Here is a 17,274-nt window from a genome sequence, read left to right as displayed (position 1 = left end):
TTATGGAAAACAAATTAATTTTGACAGAATTTAGATTTCTGCAGGCTGGCCAGTTTATGAATGAATTTGCAAGTTTCAGAACCTGGCTCACAGCTTAAGGGAAGTCACTGACTTAATGAGCACAAAGTATCTACCCAACATGAGAGCCATACCTGCTATGTGACAAACTGGATTGGCTTTTCCATTTTTTTCCAGTGTCAGACTCGTCAAACAGCGCAGCCCCTTTGTGCACTGAAGTAAGTGATTAATATTGTTTACACAGTTGCTGTGAAGGTCAATATGGCTAATCTTATGACTGGTTCCATGAAGGGACTGAAATCCTGAAAATTTAAGAAAACAAAATAATGATTTCTGCTACAATCCTAGACTGTAGGGTTTAGAACAAGTGGCATCTTGTTGAAAAATATTCAGTAAATAATACATCATAACTGGAACTGATGCAACAACTTTTGCTCCATATCCTTGTCTACGTACATTAATTAGCTATGGTACACTACCGCACAGCACAACACTTAAGCTAGTTATGAGGGCTAACTTCAAAGAAACAGATTATTTTCTCACTGTTAACAAGCACGTAAAAATAAACATTTTGCTTGGAGTTCCTTTTTAAAACTTAGTTCATTAACAAAATTGTTACCAATGTTCTTTTTAATATTCTGTCACAAACTCCCTTGATTCTGTAGCTTAAAATCTTAGTCAGAAGCAACAACTGACCATTTCAACAAACTGATTTAGAAGAGAACTTCCATACCACATCAAAATTTGCATTTTTGTCCTACAAAATGGAAAGATATGAATGTTTTGGAAGTATCTTCCGAGACTATTGCATTTTTCACTTTGGAAATAAGTTTGAAATGTTTACTATGCTACTTTGTGAACAAGCTTGGCCTTGTCAAATACAGGAGAATAAATTCCAGTTCAGAACAACCCTTCATGTTAGAAACTTGAAAGCTGAGAGTAGCAGCAATTACCACCTTTAGTAGCATTACTCAGCCAATTGGCTGAACTACTAGAAACTTCTAAAAATACACTTGGTCAAGTTTTTCAAAATTAAAAGTGAGGCAAATGCTTTTTATTCCACCGCACATGCCAAAGTCACTTACCAGAGAGATCATGTATGCGATTATACGACAAATTCAGTACAGTTAAATTAAAGAGTTTTTCCAGTCCTGAACAAAATGAGGAAAAAAAGAAACAGTAAGATTTGCAGAAGAATGCTCTACTTTCATCAAATCAAAACTTGCAGAATAAGCCTTTAAAAATTATAGTTACAAATTATGACAATAAACTATAATCATAATATAAAAATCAGGTTTTCCTTCTAAATGAAGGCATTTTGCTATGATAAAGCTTACAGAGACTATATACTCTTTCAAAAATTTAAATAATAATACACTTAGTAGCTCATACTAACTTCATATAACCTTAATTATAAGCAAGCTCTAACACAACTCTTAGAAAAGCTTCACGAGTCGCTAAACGGACAGAAACAAAGATTGCAGACCCTCCACTTTTGTTATCAGGTTACAGGATAAGCTTAGGGTGCGCAGATTAGCCAGGGAACTCAGCCCCTCGATCCGGCGGATTTGGTTTGACGACAGATCTAAATGCTGCAGATTCCAGAGGTGGCCGAGCCCTTCGATTCTGGCGATGCGGTTACAGTGCCCGTTGAGCGTGTGCAGGTCCGAGCTCAGCGAGACCTCCAACAAGCTGCGAAGGAAAGGCACCTGCCATCAGCCGGGCAGCTTCATTCCCGGGCCGCTCTACCCGCCCCCCCTCGCGGCCCACCACAGCCGCGGCCGCCCCTCGCCCCGAGGGCCCAGCTCCCCGCGCCGCCTGCAGTGGGGCACCTGCCCCTCCGGCAAGCTCCTCACCTCTTAACGCCCTTATCCATGAGGCTGAGCTCGCCGGGGATGGCGCGGTCCCCCGCCATACTGCCGCCTCACCTACACGGACCGCCACTTCACTTCAAACTTCCCTCGCCTCCCAACGGCGGCGCGCCGTGCTTTACGGCCGCGGCACAAAGCCCTCACGACAACCCCACCGCAAAGCGGCGCCTCCCGCCTTTGATTCCCGCCCCCTCCCCCCTCCCTCGCCTGGCGCACGCGCAGAAGAGGGCGTGCAGGGCGGTTTGCGTTCTCCTTAGGGAGATGTTTGGGGGCTCTGGACTTTTTTTAGGGCCGACGCAGTATTAAGAGTTTACTCCAGTCGTGGCTCAGAGCTTGCCACGGGCTCAGGTAGGCCTGGCCTGGCCTGGCCTGTCCTTGCCTCGGCAGGGGCCACAGAGTCACTGTGTAGAAGAGGGATTATCTAACGCACGGAAGCCCTGGCAGTGCTTCGAGCATTGGTTCAGTACTTGCCCATGGGCCTGCCAGCTCAGGGTCTGTTTGGTGAAATCTGGGGCTCCTACCGGATTTTGAAGAGCAGGGAGATCCCAGGTCTGTGTTGAGCTACTGGGGGGTTTCTGCTGGCCACGACTGGGGGATCTTGCTCAGCATGGCCTGCTTGCACAGCCAGGGAGGGCCTCCATGTGACTATAACTAGTGACAAGGCACTGGCTGTTACAATACAACTAGGATTTGGAAGAGAAATGTAGCTAAAGGTGAATTTTGGTTAAACAGTTTCAGTGAGGCTGGACTCGATGTCCTAATAGACTTCTTCCTTGGACTGGGCACTGTACATGCTATTTAATATCAGTGCTATTGTAGTACCCCTTTAACAGTACCATATTGACAATTTCTTCATGAATGGCTTTATTTTTCAGGGCACTACAGCAGCACTGTATAAGCTTAGAGTGCAACACTGAGCATTTGGTGTGGAAAATGCAAGCCTGTCCCGATATAAGGAAGGGTAGATTCATCTAACCATCTAAAAGTAGAAGCAGAATCATTTCCAGTGGGCAGTTCATGCAGCCATTGCTGGGATTGGATGAGTCTCAGCCTATCTTTTGCTATTTACTACAGGGGAAGCCTAACAAAGTCCAGACACTTAGCTTTTAAATGTCTGCATTTACACAGATGGGTGCTATTGTTGGACGTGCTTGCCAGCCACTGATTATCTGTTACTGCAACAAATCAATCAGACTTCACACATTACAGCCCAACAAAGAATGTATAGAGCAGCTCATGCAAACACACTTACATTGATGTTTTATCAAAGAGAAATACTTAGGAGAAGTGAACTCTATGGCTAGTATGAACAGCTGTATAGGATGCAAGTGCAAACATGGTAGCATGTCACAAAACAGTGACTTTCCCCATGTTTTTTGATTTGCCATTAGCTGACTACTATGTGGGGTCTGTTTCTTGATCAATAGCAAAAGTAGAATGATGTATCTGCCAAGGAAACAAATAGATCTGTAAGACTTTTAGTAAAAGGCAGATGGATAATAAGTTTGGCAGGGTACCAGGAAAAAAAGAACATTGCCAAGGCAGTAGATTGTCACGTGCCTCTACGTGCAGACTCATTTGCTAAATAAAAGTTTGTGAATACATCGTGGGGTCCGGTGTGGCAGATGGTAAACTGACTTCTATCTAATGGGACTTATGGAAATCCTTGAATAGCTGTTGAGCTCCTTTCAGAAGGCAAGACAAAGAAAAGTACTTTGAAATGTCATATTCCCAACAAAAGGTGAGCTAAAGAAGAGGAGATAAAAAAGGAGGATTATAAATAAAATTTGTCAGTCATATTAAATACAGTATGTCCCTTGACGTATGCCATGGAAGATTAACTGTGACTGTTTTTTTCCTGGAAGGTCTCTTCAGGTTTTTCCTTTGTTCCTCTGCTTTTTTATCCTTGGTGAATGTCAGCAGTAGGAAGCTTCTTCAGAGACAACACAGAGGAGTATTTATTGAAACTTTGCAAGACAAATTAGGCTCTAATTTTTGCTACATCTTCTCCCCTTAAAGGATTTGGGATGATGCTGAGAAAAGTCAATACCATGCTTGAAACACTATGTAGTTAATTGAAAAGGAACTAAATAAATGTTTTAAAATCTGACTTTGTTTAGACAGATGGGCTGCTTTCTAGTCCACCTAATCAATGAGTGGATCATAGGAAAGACCTAGTGAGTACAGTCAGAACTTGACAAGATTGAAATCAAGACTCCTTATCCAAGTACTTTGAAATTCAGTTAATTACAATTAGAAGATAATACATATACATTTTAGGCCACAAAAATATTCTTCTATTACTTTTCTGTATTGGTTTCTCTCTTAAATCTAGAGAAACTACAGTGACTGAAAGTGTCAGTCATGATAAGCATTAGATGGCTGATAATGAAAAACTTGACATTGAAGGGTAAAAGATTTTTGAAAGGAAGTTAAAAGGGAAAATCCTAAATGGTAGGAGAACTAGAAATGATCAGCTGAAGTTTCAGCTTTCAACCGTAGCTGTTATATAGCACTCTCTTGACCTCATTTTACTGTCAAAGAGAACTCAGTAGTTGGCACTCAAAAGAAATGTCATCATTCCCTGTTGACTATAAAAATTACAGTACTTTGGCATTTTATTTTGATGATGATATAACCTTTCTGTCTACTCCACATATCAGGGGAATCTTAGGCTTGTCTTACAAACATGTCTGGGTTATTTTAATCATTTATCTTTGCCCTGTATTCAGCGGTTGAGTCTATGGATAATGTCATCAAAGTGAATGTGACCAGGTAGTCAGTATGTAGTTGGGTGTGAGGCAGGAGACATTGACATATGAGACCTTGAGATAATCATGTAGACTGTGGCAATTTATCCTCTCAGCCAGAGGGAGAAGTTGGACATCTTACAGAAAACCTGGGAAGTGAATATTTATGATGTGCCTCAGAAGACTCTGTCCTTACATATTGAAAAAGAAAGCAGTCTGGCTGAAAACTACCTGTCGTGTAACTAGCTGTGTTTTACTGAGTTCTGCCCCGGTAATGCTCATGTTAGTGTACTGTTTCCAGAATGTCAGGTTTTGTTGGATTTGTAGGAATGTTGTCATTATCTCTGCTCTTGCCTCCTCCTTCTCTGGCAACAACACACCAAAATGAAAAGCATACTTTACATAAATCTCCAAAGCATTTCACTGAAAGTCTAGAAACATTTATCTGAGGTAGGCAGAAAGCACACACAAGAAAGTAATAATCTCAGTGGGGTTTTCTGAAATCAGGCAGCTTTGTCAGAAGTAAAAACCCCTTATTAATCTGCTGCTTGGGAGATTTTGGAAATGCCTTTGTTATACTGGAAATTAACATACTTTAGGGTGAACAGTGAAACAAAATCAATTGCATCTGTACTTTAAGCCGCCATTTAGTGTAATATTGATTTGTTTTAAAATAATAATCCAAATCCAGCTGTACGTGGTTGAACAGCCAAAATAAAGAGTTGCAAGATTGCTGGATATCAAAAAACGTGTGCATTCACAGAAAAGGAGACTCAGAAAAGGCACTGAAATAAAACAGGAAACTACATATTTTAACAATTTAAAACATTTGTCACACTTAATTTCCAATTCACGAATACTGGTGAATAAATATTTGAATTACTATGAATCATTCGTAGTACATGGTAAATGCATACTTGAACTTAAATACATATTGCAATTTATAAAGTGAGTAAATGCAATTTAAAATGCATGCTAATTTTTATAAATAGAGGTGTGTTTGGTGTAGAACTAAAATTTTTGTAGTCATAGGACTTGGTGTTTTTTGAAGGTGAAAGTATATAGTGAGCGCTGCAGTGATTTGCAGAAGATGGAAGAATTATCTTATGGTTAAAAGCTGCTCTGGAGCTGTGGGTTCTGTCACTGACCATTCTGCATAGTTTCTGTGTGGTGATGGAAACCCACTTTAACCGAGTCATTGAAAAAATTAAAACCTAACAGTCTGTGCACATGCCTATTTTAACTAAAGCTCTTTTACATGATAGCATATTACATAAACCAAATTTTTCAGACAAATTTGTTTTGTACTTGAGTGAAAATCCTGCTGTTCAGGACTGATCTGAACCACTGTGTCTTCCAAGTTGGGCCCTGTAAAAGCCGTGAGTTTTGTTTGCTGCGTTACTGAGCTTTGACCTTTGGGACAGAACTGGGTCCTCAATTTGACTGCCAAAAAGTAAGAACTTTACAGCAACTAGTTTGGGTGCTTAACAACCCCTAAGGTGTATACTGAGCTTCTTTTTTAGTTAGTTTCCAGCTTTCTGCCCATTTTTCTTTACATCCCTTAAAAAGAATAAATAAATTTTTCTTTGGGCAAAAGTCTATGGCAATGGTATATCCACATGTGATTGAGGAGAAGCTCCTTTTCCATATTTTGAACATATAATATACCACAGATTGTTAAATACGTAGAAAAATCAGTGGCTGCACCTTAAAGGGCACACATCAAACTGGTGGGAACTTTCAGCCTTCATCTTTCTGTTCCACAGCCCCCAGACAGACAATGGTGATACAGCCCCTTCCCCTCACAGCAGTGTCTGAAGATTAATACCTGCTTAGGAAGTGCTTAGGTACTACTATAATGATGAGTGCTCAAGAAAAACTGGGAATAAACTGGTAATTTTCTTTCTAGGGCAGTGTTTAATGAGCGAAGTATGAACAAACTCCAGTATACCCGGTGACTGATGAGCATTTGGCAAAACATACTGGTGATTGCTGCTTATCACTGTCCATTTTATGTATTGACGGTGGAAGAATAGTACCAGGCTGTTCAACTAATGCCCATGCCACTCTCAATGACATAAGGAGGGCTGATTTCTTTCTTCATGCTGCCATACTCTTCCCCTTTCCCTAGGTCTGATGCAGAGGTCACATTTACCCACCTCTCGCAGTTGTCCCTGAAGACATACATAAAAAAATTGAAATCTGTTGATGAAAATCAGCCGAGAAATGAGCATTTACTGTGCATTATTTGTTATGTCATTTTCTTTAAAAATACCTCCAGACCTAAATAATTTCTGAAGTACATATTAAACCAACATGTACATGATTTGCCAGTGTTTCTTGAAGTATTTGGTTAATCATCTTCACACAGAAGACATCAAAACCCAAAGTATGCTCTCTTTTCTGAATGATTAAGCCAAGCTTCCCATAACATTTCACTAGCAAGTGACAGTCTGCTAACAACAAAGTGAAAGGGAAATACATGTAATCCAGCCTCCGAAGTCATATAATCTGCTGTGAAAAAACAAGAAAAAAAATGGGGAAAGGAAAAAGCGATGATCCCAAAGATGTAAAAAGAAAAGAAAAGGCCAAGATGCAACTCAAAAGAAATATAGGTTATTTTGATGGGGTAAGTTTTATTATAGGATCAATTGTTGGGGCAGGGATCTTTGTGTCTCCCACAGGGGTGTTAAAGCATTCCTTACTCAACATCGGCGTCGCACTAATTATCTGGACTGCGTCTGGGCTGGTTTCTCTGATGGGTTCCCTATGCTATGCGGAGCTGGGAACCTCTCTGCCCTTCTCTGGAGGAGAATACAGCCATATTAAAAGAGGCCTTGGATCCCTACCTGCCTTCGTGTTTATCTGGACGTCAACGTTTACCAAGCCAGCATCAAATGCTGCTCGAGCCTTGCTGTTTGCCGAATACGCCACCCAGCCCTTCTACGGCATTTGCACTGCACCAGAAGTGCTGAAGAAATGCTTGGCCTTGGCCGTTCTCTGGTCCCTGGGGATTTTGAATGGCCGCAGCGTCAAAATGGCTGCGTGGGTGCAGACAGTTTTCACTCTGCTGAAGATGATGGCCTTGTCTGTAATCGCCATTGGTGGCATAGTTCTCCTTGTTGGCAAGAGAAAGGAGAGTCTGGCGAGGTTTGAGGATGCGTTCAGCTCAGAGATTCCCAACGTGTCACAGGTTGCTGAAGCCTTCTTCCAAGGACTGTACGCGTACGGTGGCTGGTGGTCCCTCAATTATATGGCAGGTATCTCACTCCTTTAGATTTTGTTCTGCAGTCGCCGTTCCTATGTATGTCAGCTCATCTTGGTAGAATTTGTCTCTCCTTCAAGACCATAGGGTCTCTCACGTTTTATGTGAGTACTGTGTTTGTTGGAGCTGGCAGAAGAGGTGTTGTTCCTCCCCTGGGAAGTTTCTTGCTTCTTGTGCAATCTCCAGAATGAGGCTGACATTTCCAGAGGAGTACAAGAGAAATCAAAATAGTTAATTTAATATCTCATGCATAAACAAATTTTTTCATACCTTAAAAAGTTGCATTTTGTCTTTCTCAATGTCAGTGTCAGTGCATTTTTAGAAAAGGATTAGGATATCTGTGCCAAACTATGTGCACAGTAAGGGCCAAATAAAAAAGATAATTGATTAATTTGTACTCAAATATCTGTACCTTCTCTGAGGTTATGTGGCTGGTTTGTACATGGACAAATTCATTTTGAATTGTGTTAAAATACAGTAATTTTATGGGATATACAGGATGATCACTAGTCACTTCCCTGGAAAAATAGTTTTGCACAGAAGGTGAGGAAGAATCTAAAGAAGGTGGTATAAATCCTTTCATATAACTTGTGCTCAATTTTAAACATTCAAAACCTTTTTGAATATCCATTTACTTATCCTATTCTGTATCTGATGACACACATGGCAGTAATAAGTAGAGCAGTTTTTCATGAAAGCTGCAGAGATAATGTTCATAATGTTAGTTATGCATGTCACAAGTTAAATTAATAGTGTTTTATAGTATCATCAGATTTATAGAATTAAGTTGTAAGCAAGTGGATGTTGCTTTTGTATCTTTAACCCTATTTATCCACTGACCTCTATCACATGTAAAACATTAAATAAACTGAATGTGTGAAATGCATAACACAAAGTTCAATGGTGAGAACAGTGTGAAAATAGGGTTAATGTTTAAAAAAATGACTGTTATTATTTCAATCCAGCTATTCCAGTGTTAACAATATGCTGCAATAAAAAAGGTGATATAGATCAGCAAAGTATAATTTTGAAATCTTAGGATTTCCTTAGAGGCAATCATTTAGCTTTGTAAACCTGAGAAAATACAAAATTATTGGTAAAATATTAATTTATTTTCTGATCAGTTAGCAGTAGTAATAAATACCATACACTGGGCAGCACAGCTGTTTAGACAGATGCAACCTATGCAATAGTCCCCTTCTGAACTGAATTCCCTATTCTTCAGCAATAACTTAATTCCTGTGAGCTTCAGCTAAAGCATCAGGTGCCAGCTGGACAGCAGGACTGTAACAAACCACAAAACAAATGGAAAGATAAATTTAAATTGGCAGTTTTGGTGATTGTCCTCTTCTGGGCTCAAAATTACCAAGTGTATTTCTTACATTTGAAATAAATCCCACATTCTCCGATAATCCGTATCTGAATTCTGCTGTTGTGCTCATTCAGTCCCTCTGGCTCTGTGCACTACAGCCGGCGCTGGGGCAAGCTCAAAGCTGAAGTTCTGGGCAGGAGACAGAAATTATATTTGAGGGAGGAAAGAGATTTCTGTCTCCTAAAAAGAGCTTAAGTAAGCTGCACATTTGACTTTTCATTTCTTCACCCTTGTGAGTTATTGGTTGGCAATACTCAGGAAGGCTTCTGTAAATGCTGAAGGGAAGTGAGGAGCGGAGAGGGAGCGAGAGGGGAGGGATGAAGGAGTGAAAGAGACAAAAAAGACCCTTTTTGACTGAGATGAGGATGAATTATTAGGGTTCTGGAAGCCAGCCCCATCTTTGCTGGGACACATGGTCAAGAATGTGTGCCAGTACCTCAGTTGTTCAGCTGCAAAATTTGGAGTTTTTTCTTATTTGATAAGAGTAGGTTTAAGCTAAGATGGCAGGCTTACCACTAAACAGTTTTCCTCCACCAGCTTTGCCCTCGAAAAGATAATCAACAGCAGAATCTAGCTGAGAATGGCCCCCTTTTAAAGCCACTGCATTACTGCTCTTCTGACAATACCTTCAGTCTCTCCTGTTACTTTTTCTGTATTTCCCGATATAAGGGCAAAGAGAAAGGGTTGGTGCAGGAATAGGAAAATACACTCAGAAAGTTTCAGGTCAGGACTCATGAGGTGATGTAAGAATAACTAATCTGACTTGAAAGTCTCATGTTTAAGCTAGTGATTTGAAAGTATGGCTACTTGAATATTTCTTACCAAATCAATTTTCTAATATAAGTCAAATCTGTGTTTAATCAAATCAAAGTTAGCAGTCCTTTTGTCATTTTTTTATCAGTCTATCAGACCTCCATCCATCCCTACTTCCAAGATAGTTGAAAAAATAGATTCTAAATAGGGATAATAAAAAAAAAAACAAAAATTGATTAGGCTTCTTTGATAATAAACTGTTTGAGAACCACTGTAGGACCTCACAACCAGCATAGCTTAACAGCCATGATTAGGGGTTGGGGCAGGACTTTGGTATCAGTCTTGGCAAGCTCTGTGCAGATTCACTACTGAAACACACTTGCAGAAGCTACACTGCTTGCTTTATTAGTCTTTTTAAATTGTATTTTTCAGAAGAGATGAAAAACCCTAGCAGAAATATCCCCTTAACTGTGATGACTGCTGTTCCTGCAGTAATTGTTTTTTATTTACTGGTGAACATCTCGTATCTGACTGTCCTCACACCTAAGGAAATTGTCTCTTCAGGTATGGATTTGAATTTTTTAATAAAAAGGTGTGGTCCATTAGCATACCCATCTGATGTCAATTTACTGGATTACTTCTGCTCATCTAACTTCACAGTCAGGAAGTTTGGGTTTCATTCTAAGTTTTAACAGAGAATTCTTGTTTAATATTACTGGATTGCACAAGTTGGACTGAATGCAGACAGATGTTACTAGGTGTTGAAAATGTTGGCTTACACCTGCACTGTCTAAAAAGAAATCAGAAGTGTATTAAAACCTGGAAAATCAGGTGAAGATCAGGTCTCTCTTGAGTATAGAGAAGGCCTTTGTTTTCCTGTAGTTTTAATCCTCTCTCCTCCTTCCTTACCTACCTCATGGTGTCTCAGGCTAAAGCCATTACTGTTTAGGAGGTGGACAAGTCTACTGTGATAAGTAATATAGAAAAGACCATGGACACAAAAATGTAGCCCATTTGTATGGGTTATTCATGATAAATATGGTGATTCCTTAGAAGAGCCTATACAAAAGTCCAAAGTATGTGAAGCTTCTCTCAAATCCTGTACCAATAAGCTATCCATGGAAAGGTCCAAGAGGAGCTGTATTTCTCCCTGATTGTCCAAACAGCACCTTTTAAATACCACTGTAATGAGACTGAGCTGTCAGACCTTGACTCCAGGAGTGGCAAAAAACATACCTCATTTGGATAGATCAATTATTTTTTTTCCTGTGAAAACAGCTCAATAACATAAATGGGAGCAGTGTACTATCACTCAGCACCTTGTATTAGCGCTCAGCCATTGTCAGGCTGTCTGCTGGGAGAGATGCATACATACATTTGCAGACCCATCCTACAATGAAAGGCAGAGAATACCAGAGTATTTGTGAATAGCAGCTGCCCAGCTGGCATGACCAGCTCCAAATGTACCAGGGAAGCTGTGCTTATCTATGTCAGCTGAGGAGATAGCCTTAAAATTATAGCTCTTGTTTCAAACATTGCATTGCTGTAGTTCTTGTTCTTTCACTACTTTTTTTTTTGGGGGGGGGGGGGGTCCCCATCTCTAATAACTTCCTATGCTGTGCAGGTCACTGCAAGACCTGTATTCCTCATGGCAGTTGGTTATAGACCCACTAAATATTAGTCCTCGCTACGATATGGGCTATAGATAATTTCCAAGCAATGTTGAATATCTCTTGTTCAGAAATAATCTTTCACATTTCCCAGTTCCACCCAAAGCAAAACCTCATTAATAACACGCTCGCTGACCCGTCTCCGCATGTACATGCACTCATGTTGGCAGTTTCCTCATAACAGTAGATCATGTCACTACTGTGGTCACACCGGGGACCAATGCGTTCATTTTCTTTCCCCGCATGGCCTTGCCCATGCGTGTATGTTTGTGATTCATGGTGGTGAGATGCAGCTTGCTCCCGCTAGGCAGTCCATTACCGTGGTATTGGCCCCAGCAGGTTTACCCGGCTTGCTCTGGCAGGCAGCACTCCTTCTTGCTGTCATCCCCCCCTGGAAATTTTTAGCTCCTGAATTAAATACCCTTAAGATTAGATTAGTCATGTTTGACTACTGTAACAAAAACCCAGGCATTGCTGGTAAATAGTAGGTGTTTCTTGTATTTTAAGTTTCATTTCTGTTGAGTCTGTCAGTAATTCAGGACATGGTACCTACACTACACTAATGCTTTGCTTTCTTACAGTTGCTGTGGCAGTCACTTGGGCTGATCGAGTGATCCCCTCTGTTGCCTGGATCATTCCTCTCTCTGTTGCTGTCTCAATATTTGGTGCCCTCAACAGCAGCATGTTCACACTAGGTCGATTAAGCTATGCTGGAAGTCAGTCAGGACATTTACCTGTTTTAATATCCATGCTTAACGTCCACTCCTGTACTCCAGCACCAGCCATGATTTTTTCAACCACCATTGCATCCATTTTTATCATCCCCTCTGACCTTATTACGTTAACAAATTACTTTGGATTTTCTGCCTGGCTTATGATTGGATTGACTTGTGCAAGCCTGATTGTACTTCGATACCGGGAACCTCATCTACATCGACCATACAAAGTAAATGGAAATAAGTTACAAAATATTTTTCCATTTTTTTTTGAGTTGTGGGTAGCATGCAAAAGTTACAGAAAAAGTGCAAGTCAAAAGTGGATAGTCAGCACAAAAATACAAATAATAATCACCATGTTTAGAGCCTTATTCAAAAACTTTGCTTCACTGTAGAAGGAAAAGAAACAAACAGATGGTCTCTGCCCCAGAGAGCTTGCACTTGAAAACAAGAGGTGAATATATGCAGAATGGGGGAGATGTGCAAACAATGTGAAACCATACTAGTGTGGAGCAGTAACCAGAACAGTGTGGGATCCGGGCTGGCAATTCACAGTTAATTAAACCTTGATCTGCTGTCATCTTTCCTGACACAACCACACACATTAAGGATAGGTTTAATTTCCTCTCAATCTAGCTGTCAGAAAGCTGGGTTAGAAGCATATGCTTACTGTGAAGGCTTCTTCTAGGCACCCAACCCTGAGTTTCTTTTAGGAGCCCATAATATCATATGTGGACAAATGCTTTTCAGGTACTGCCTGTCTCTCCCCCTTGATGCTAGCCTGAACAAGTATTTTAGAAAAGATGCCTATCTTGTAGGTAATTTGAGGTCAGATGAATCTCATCCTGGGTGAGATTGCAGCAGCATGAGAAATGGTACTCTAGTGTGGCAAAGAACACGTTATTACTCTTACGAATGAGGCATAAAATCACAGTTGGTCAATTTATTTCCTAAACCAGTTTTTTTCTTTCTCTTGCAGGTGTTTCTACCAGTTCCATTTGTGATGGTGGCAGTGTCTTTCTTCTTAGTTTTAGCTCCCATAGTATGGTCTCCAAACTTGCAATATGTTTATGCTTTCCTGTTTATGCTGGGAAGTCTTATTGTTTATCTGCCTTTTATACATTTTAAATTGCATTTTGCATTTCTTGATAAAATTACTTGCCACTTACAGCTCCTGCTGGAAGTCTGTCCTGCTGATGGATCTGCTGAGGGCAAATGTGAATAATGGCAAATGTTTAATCCCAGTACAACTAACAGCCAACAGAGGATTTTGTTTAACCAAGATTGTAGAAGATACAATTTAGATGTTAGGTGTGATATATAGGCGTGTATGCATGTGCATGCATATGTGTATATGTATATACATATATAGATGAATATACATGTATTGCATACATATATACATATATATACATATATGCATTTATATATATACATGCGTGTATAGATACATATATGCATATGTATGTATAGACATTAGCATAATGAGTTAATATGTATGTATTTTTGTGTGTCTGTGTGTATACATACATATATGTAGATGTATATGTATACTTTTTTAATAGGTGCAAAGAATCTCTCTTAATCTGGTAGAATCTGTAAAACACTCTCTCTTGCTCCTGAAGACACAGTTAAAAGTTGCATATATTTTTGCAATAATAGAAATAAGACTAAATTACAGCACAAATAATTATCAATATTATAATATAATAAATGAGTAAATACATACTTAATAGCATTATTATGTAAGTATACTTTTGGTCTCCAAACTAAATTGTCTGAATTATTTTTAATTCATAGTAGCTGGTTTATTAGAACTTCTGGTTTTGAAGGCTTTATACTTCTGTTCATCTGCTACCTTTTTTGTCTGAATTTATTTTTAATAAAAACCTTTGAAGAACATCATAAAATTGACTGAGACCTTTCTTAATCCCAAGAGAACCGTACATGGTGCATCTTAGCTACTTTAGAACAACACATACCAATTCAGGGTGAAATCTTACAAAACATCAAATAAGGCAATAAGAATTGTTTGTCCTCTTTGTCATGGCAATAAAACTAAAGATGTGTGGATTATTTTACTCAATTGTTGACATCTTAGCATTAATATTACCTTATTCCCTGGTTTCTTTTCCGTGTTATTGAGAAATAAGGGCTTTTTTAGGCCCCCTCTCCTCCATTTTTATTTTGTTTGTGAAAGCAAGATAAATAAATTCTTTATTTTGCTAATTGGGCCATATTAAGTTTACTGAGTATTTAAACTTAAAAACAAAGAACCAGTACACAAGAAACATCACATAATTAAATGATTAATCTATTAATATATGGTGTTATTTTTATAATTACAGCCAAATTACTTGTGTAAAGTGGTTTTTCAAATCTATTAAAGCTTGGCAACACAACCAGGAGATGGCTCCAGACTAACATCTCTTACACCGTGATATTCTGGGTTGCTGGATGTTGTATTGGGGAGAGAAATAGTTTTACAGAGCATTGTATTATAACACGTACAGTAGAATGAAAAAAATTCTTGCTAGAAGATTCAATTCTCTGATGTATCAAAAATTTAGAGGTCAGAATGATAGATACTTTATACATAGCTACCCAAAGTATAGGGTACCCACCGACAGTGCTGGGAACCAATTGAAGGTTTAGGAGGATTTGACTTTGCACTGGAACAAGCCCTCAAATGAAAACAAGTACATAAAGAAAGTGGCTTTTCTGACAGCTGGTGATGTACATGGAATGAAAATTTGAAGTAAAAATTAGACCTCTTAAAATGCTGTCCATGCAAGCGAGGAGTGAAGTGAATACAGCTGAGCTGGAGACTGGATCCTGCTGAAAGCAAGGCAGGAATCAATGTTTAATTTCACTCAATAGTGCTATCACAAAAACATTTCTCTTGCTATATAAATTTAAAAAATCACAAGACTCAACAAAATGTTATAGGAGTAATATTTTAAGAACTGAATTCGCGTGAGTATTAAAAGGAAGGAAGGCTTTTACTGAGACTAAAGCACCAACCAGGGATTTGTAAATGCAGGTATGGTGCCTGGCAGTGCCATAGATTTTCAACTGACCTTGTGTCACTTATTTAAACCCATGTTTTAATATGTAAATAAAAATGGAAGTCATAAGAAAAAAAAAGCGTATGGGACAATAATACTGTGTTGTAGACCACACGGTTAGAAAAAGCAGACATTGGGGGGATGTTGCTCAACTGGATGTGTAATTTCTATGTAATTTCTTGTTAGTAGATCTACTTGAGCTTGTTTATTCCACAAGGAGTTGGGTACCTAGTGAAGACATATGTCAGGGTATGTTTGGGTAATTGGAGCATGTATCTGTTAATCATACAAACTTTGAATTTAGAGGTTTAGCAGTTTCAACAAATTAGGGAACTCAAAAGTCCCAATGAAATGTAATATGAAATAAATTGCATCTGTGTATCTTTTTGTAATACAAAGTAGATAGTTTTTCTTTTAACAAAAATCTAGGAAGTGGCACATAAACAGGCACGCACATACCGCACAGTTTCAATGGTTATTGCCAAAGGATCAGCAAAGACAAGAACAGTTAGAAGAGGTCAGAATTAAAACTGCCCATGCAAACTTAACCTGCTCCCTTTGTGAAGGCACCATACAATGGCCCTTGATTATCAGATCATAAACTATTCTTTCAATGTACCCTTACCTCATTTATTGGATAGAATGGATGGTGCCCAGATAATTCACTATTTTCTTCCAGTTTCAGCGTGTGACCTTGCACTTTTTTTATCACTCTCTGCTCAGATGCTGTTTTTGATAGACATTATTAATTTCTTACAGACTTTTCTATGGTGTTCCTCACGTCAGCATCTGAGCACTTCACAAACAACCATTAATTTGTCTTTACTCTCATGACCTGAATCGGTATCATCTTTGCTTTGTGGAAAGTGAATTAAGCTGATGTGTAGGTTACACAACAAATGTATTTTGTGTTGTTCCCTGAGATCCTTCAATTCAGATCAAGCACCTCAATGGAGAACCATTGATGGAGATTCAGGTCCAACTATGGATGTTTCTTTAACTTAGGAAGCAGGGCAAAGAGCTGGAGAACTGGTGAACATACACCTTGTATGGATATGCAGCCACTATATGCAGATTTCAGTTCTTCCGCATCTCTTAGATGGAAACAAAAGAAGTATGGCCAAAATTGTTCACTAAGTTTGGATGCCTAAGCTGAGGTACCTTGGACCTGATTTTTCATAGTAATTAATAAGTTCAGAGTGCCTATAGTCTCCTGGAATTAAGTTCCAAGAATAGTAAAAACCAAAGAAGTACAAATCATTACAGTCATTTTGGTTTACATGAATAGCAGGTATCCTGTAACTCAACTTCTGACTAACTGTGGGTAGCTGCAATTCCTTTAAGACCTATAGTCTATGAAATGTTAAATTACAAGTATGAGAGTTTAAAATTCCACCAAATCAAGCCATGAGGATTTAAGATGGGATTTAGATAATGAGGAAAAGAGAATTAATGAAAATTTTAAAAAATGTTGGTTTAAATGATTCCAGTATGACCTTGGAATTTTATAGGGAAAGAGAAGTTTGAATTCTTCTGGGCAATATTCAAATTCCTTAATCCAGCAACCCTTCTGCAAGTGCCACCTCATTCACTACATCAAATTCCATTTCTACAGCAAATGAGGGATTGGCTACCTCACATTTAGCGTCTTCTTCAACACACGCTGTTGACGTATTCCCAGATCTGAGTGAGAAAGAGGTCTTCTGAGAAAGAATGCTCTCATTAAGTGACCCACTGTTTGGAAAGGGACTCACACAGCTGAGCTGAATTAACATTATAAAAGCAATCTCG

The 17,274-nt window shown here is 39.1% G+C and overlaps 2 protein-coding genes across 3 annotated transcripts in view; one reads left to right on the top strand and one right to left on the bottom strand.

The window, feature by feature from the left end:
• LRRCC1 (leucine rich repeat and coiled-coil centrosomal protein 1) overlaps positions 1-2,015 on the bottom strand; it is a 30,319-nt gene extending 28,304 nt beyond the window's left edge. For both annotated transcript variants that reach the window (XM_052786720.1, XM_052786721.1), the window contains exons 1-4: positions 1,875-2,015; positions 1,505-1,710; positions 1,104-1,169; positions 153-320 (exon numbers count right to left, since the gene is read on the bottom strand). In XM_052786720.1, coding sequence (XP_052642680.1) covers positions 153-320; positions 1,104-1,169; positions 1,505-1,710; positions 1,875-1,933 — 499 coding nt within the window. In that variant the 5' untranslated portion in view covers positions 1,934-2,015. The remainder of the gene's footprint in view (positions 1-152; positions 321-1,103; positions 1,170-1,504; positions 1,711-1,874) is intronic.
• A 5,160-nt stretch (positions 2,016-7,175) lies between these two features.
• Positions 7,176-13,668, top strand: SLC7A13 (solute carrier family 7 member 13). The gene is made up of 4 exons (XM_052788459.1): positions 7,176-7,899; positions 10,462-10,593; positions 12,281-12,645; positions 13,395-13,668. The coding sequence occupies exons 1-4, from the start codon at positions 7,176-7,178 to the stop codon at positions 13,638-13,640; spliced, it is 1,467 nt and encodes a 488-aa protein (XP_052644419.1). The 3' UTR covers positions 13,641-13,668.
• The last annotated feature ends 3,606 nt before the right edge of the window (positions 13,669-17,274 follow it).

The sequence above is a fragment of the Harpia harpyja genome, chromosome 5 (assembly GCF_026419915.1).
Source record: "Harpia harpyja isolate bHarHar1 chromosome 5, bHarHar1 primary haplotype, whole genome shotgun sequence".
Lineage (NCBI taxonomy): Eukaryota > Metazoa > Chordata > Aves > Accipitriformes > Accipitridae > Harpia > Harpia harpyja.
The sequence above is the reverse complement of the archived record's forward strand: the minus strand, read 5'-3'. Positions and strand labels throughout refer to the sequence as shown.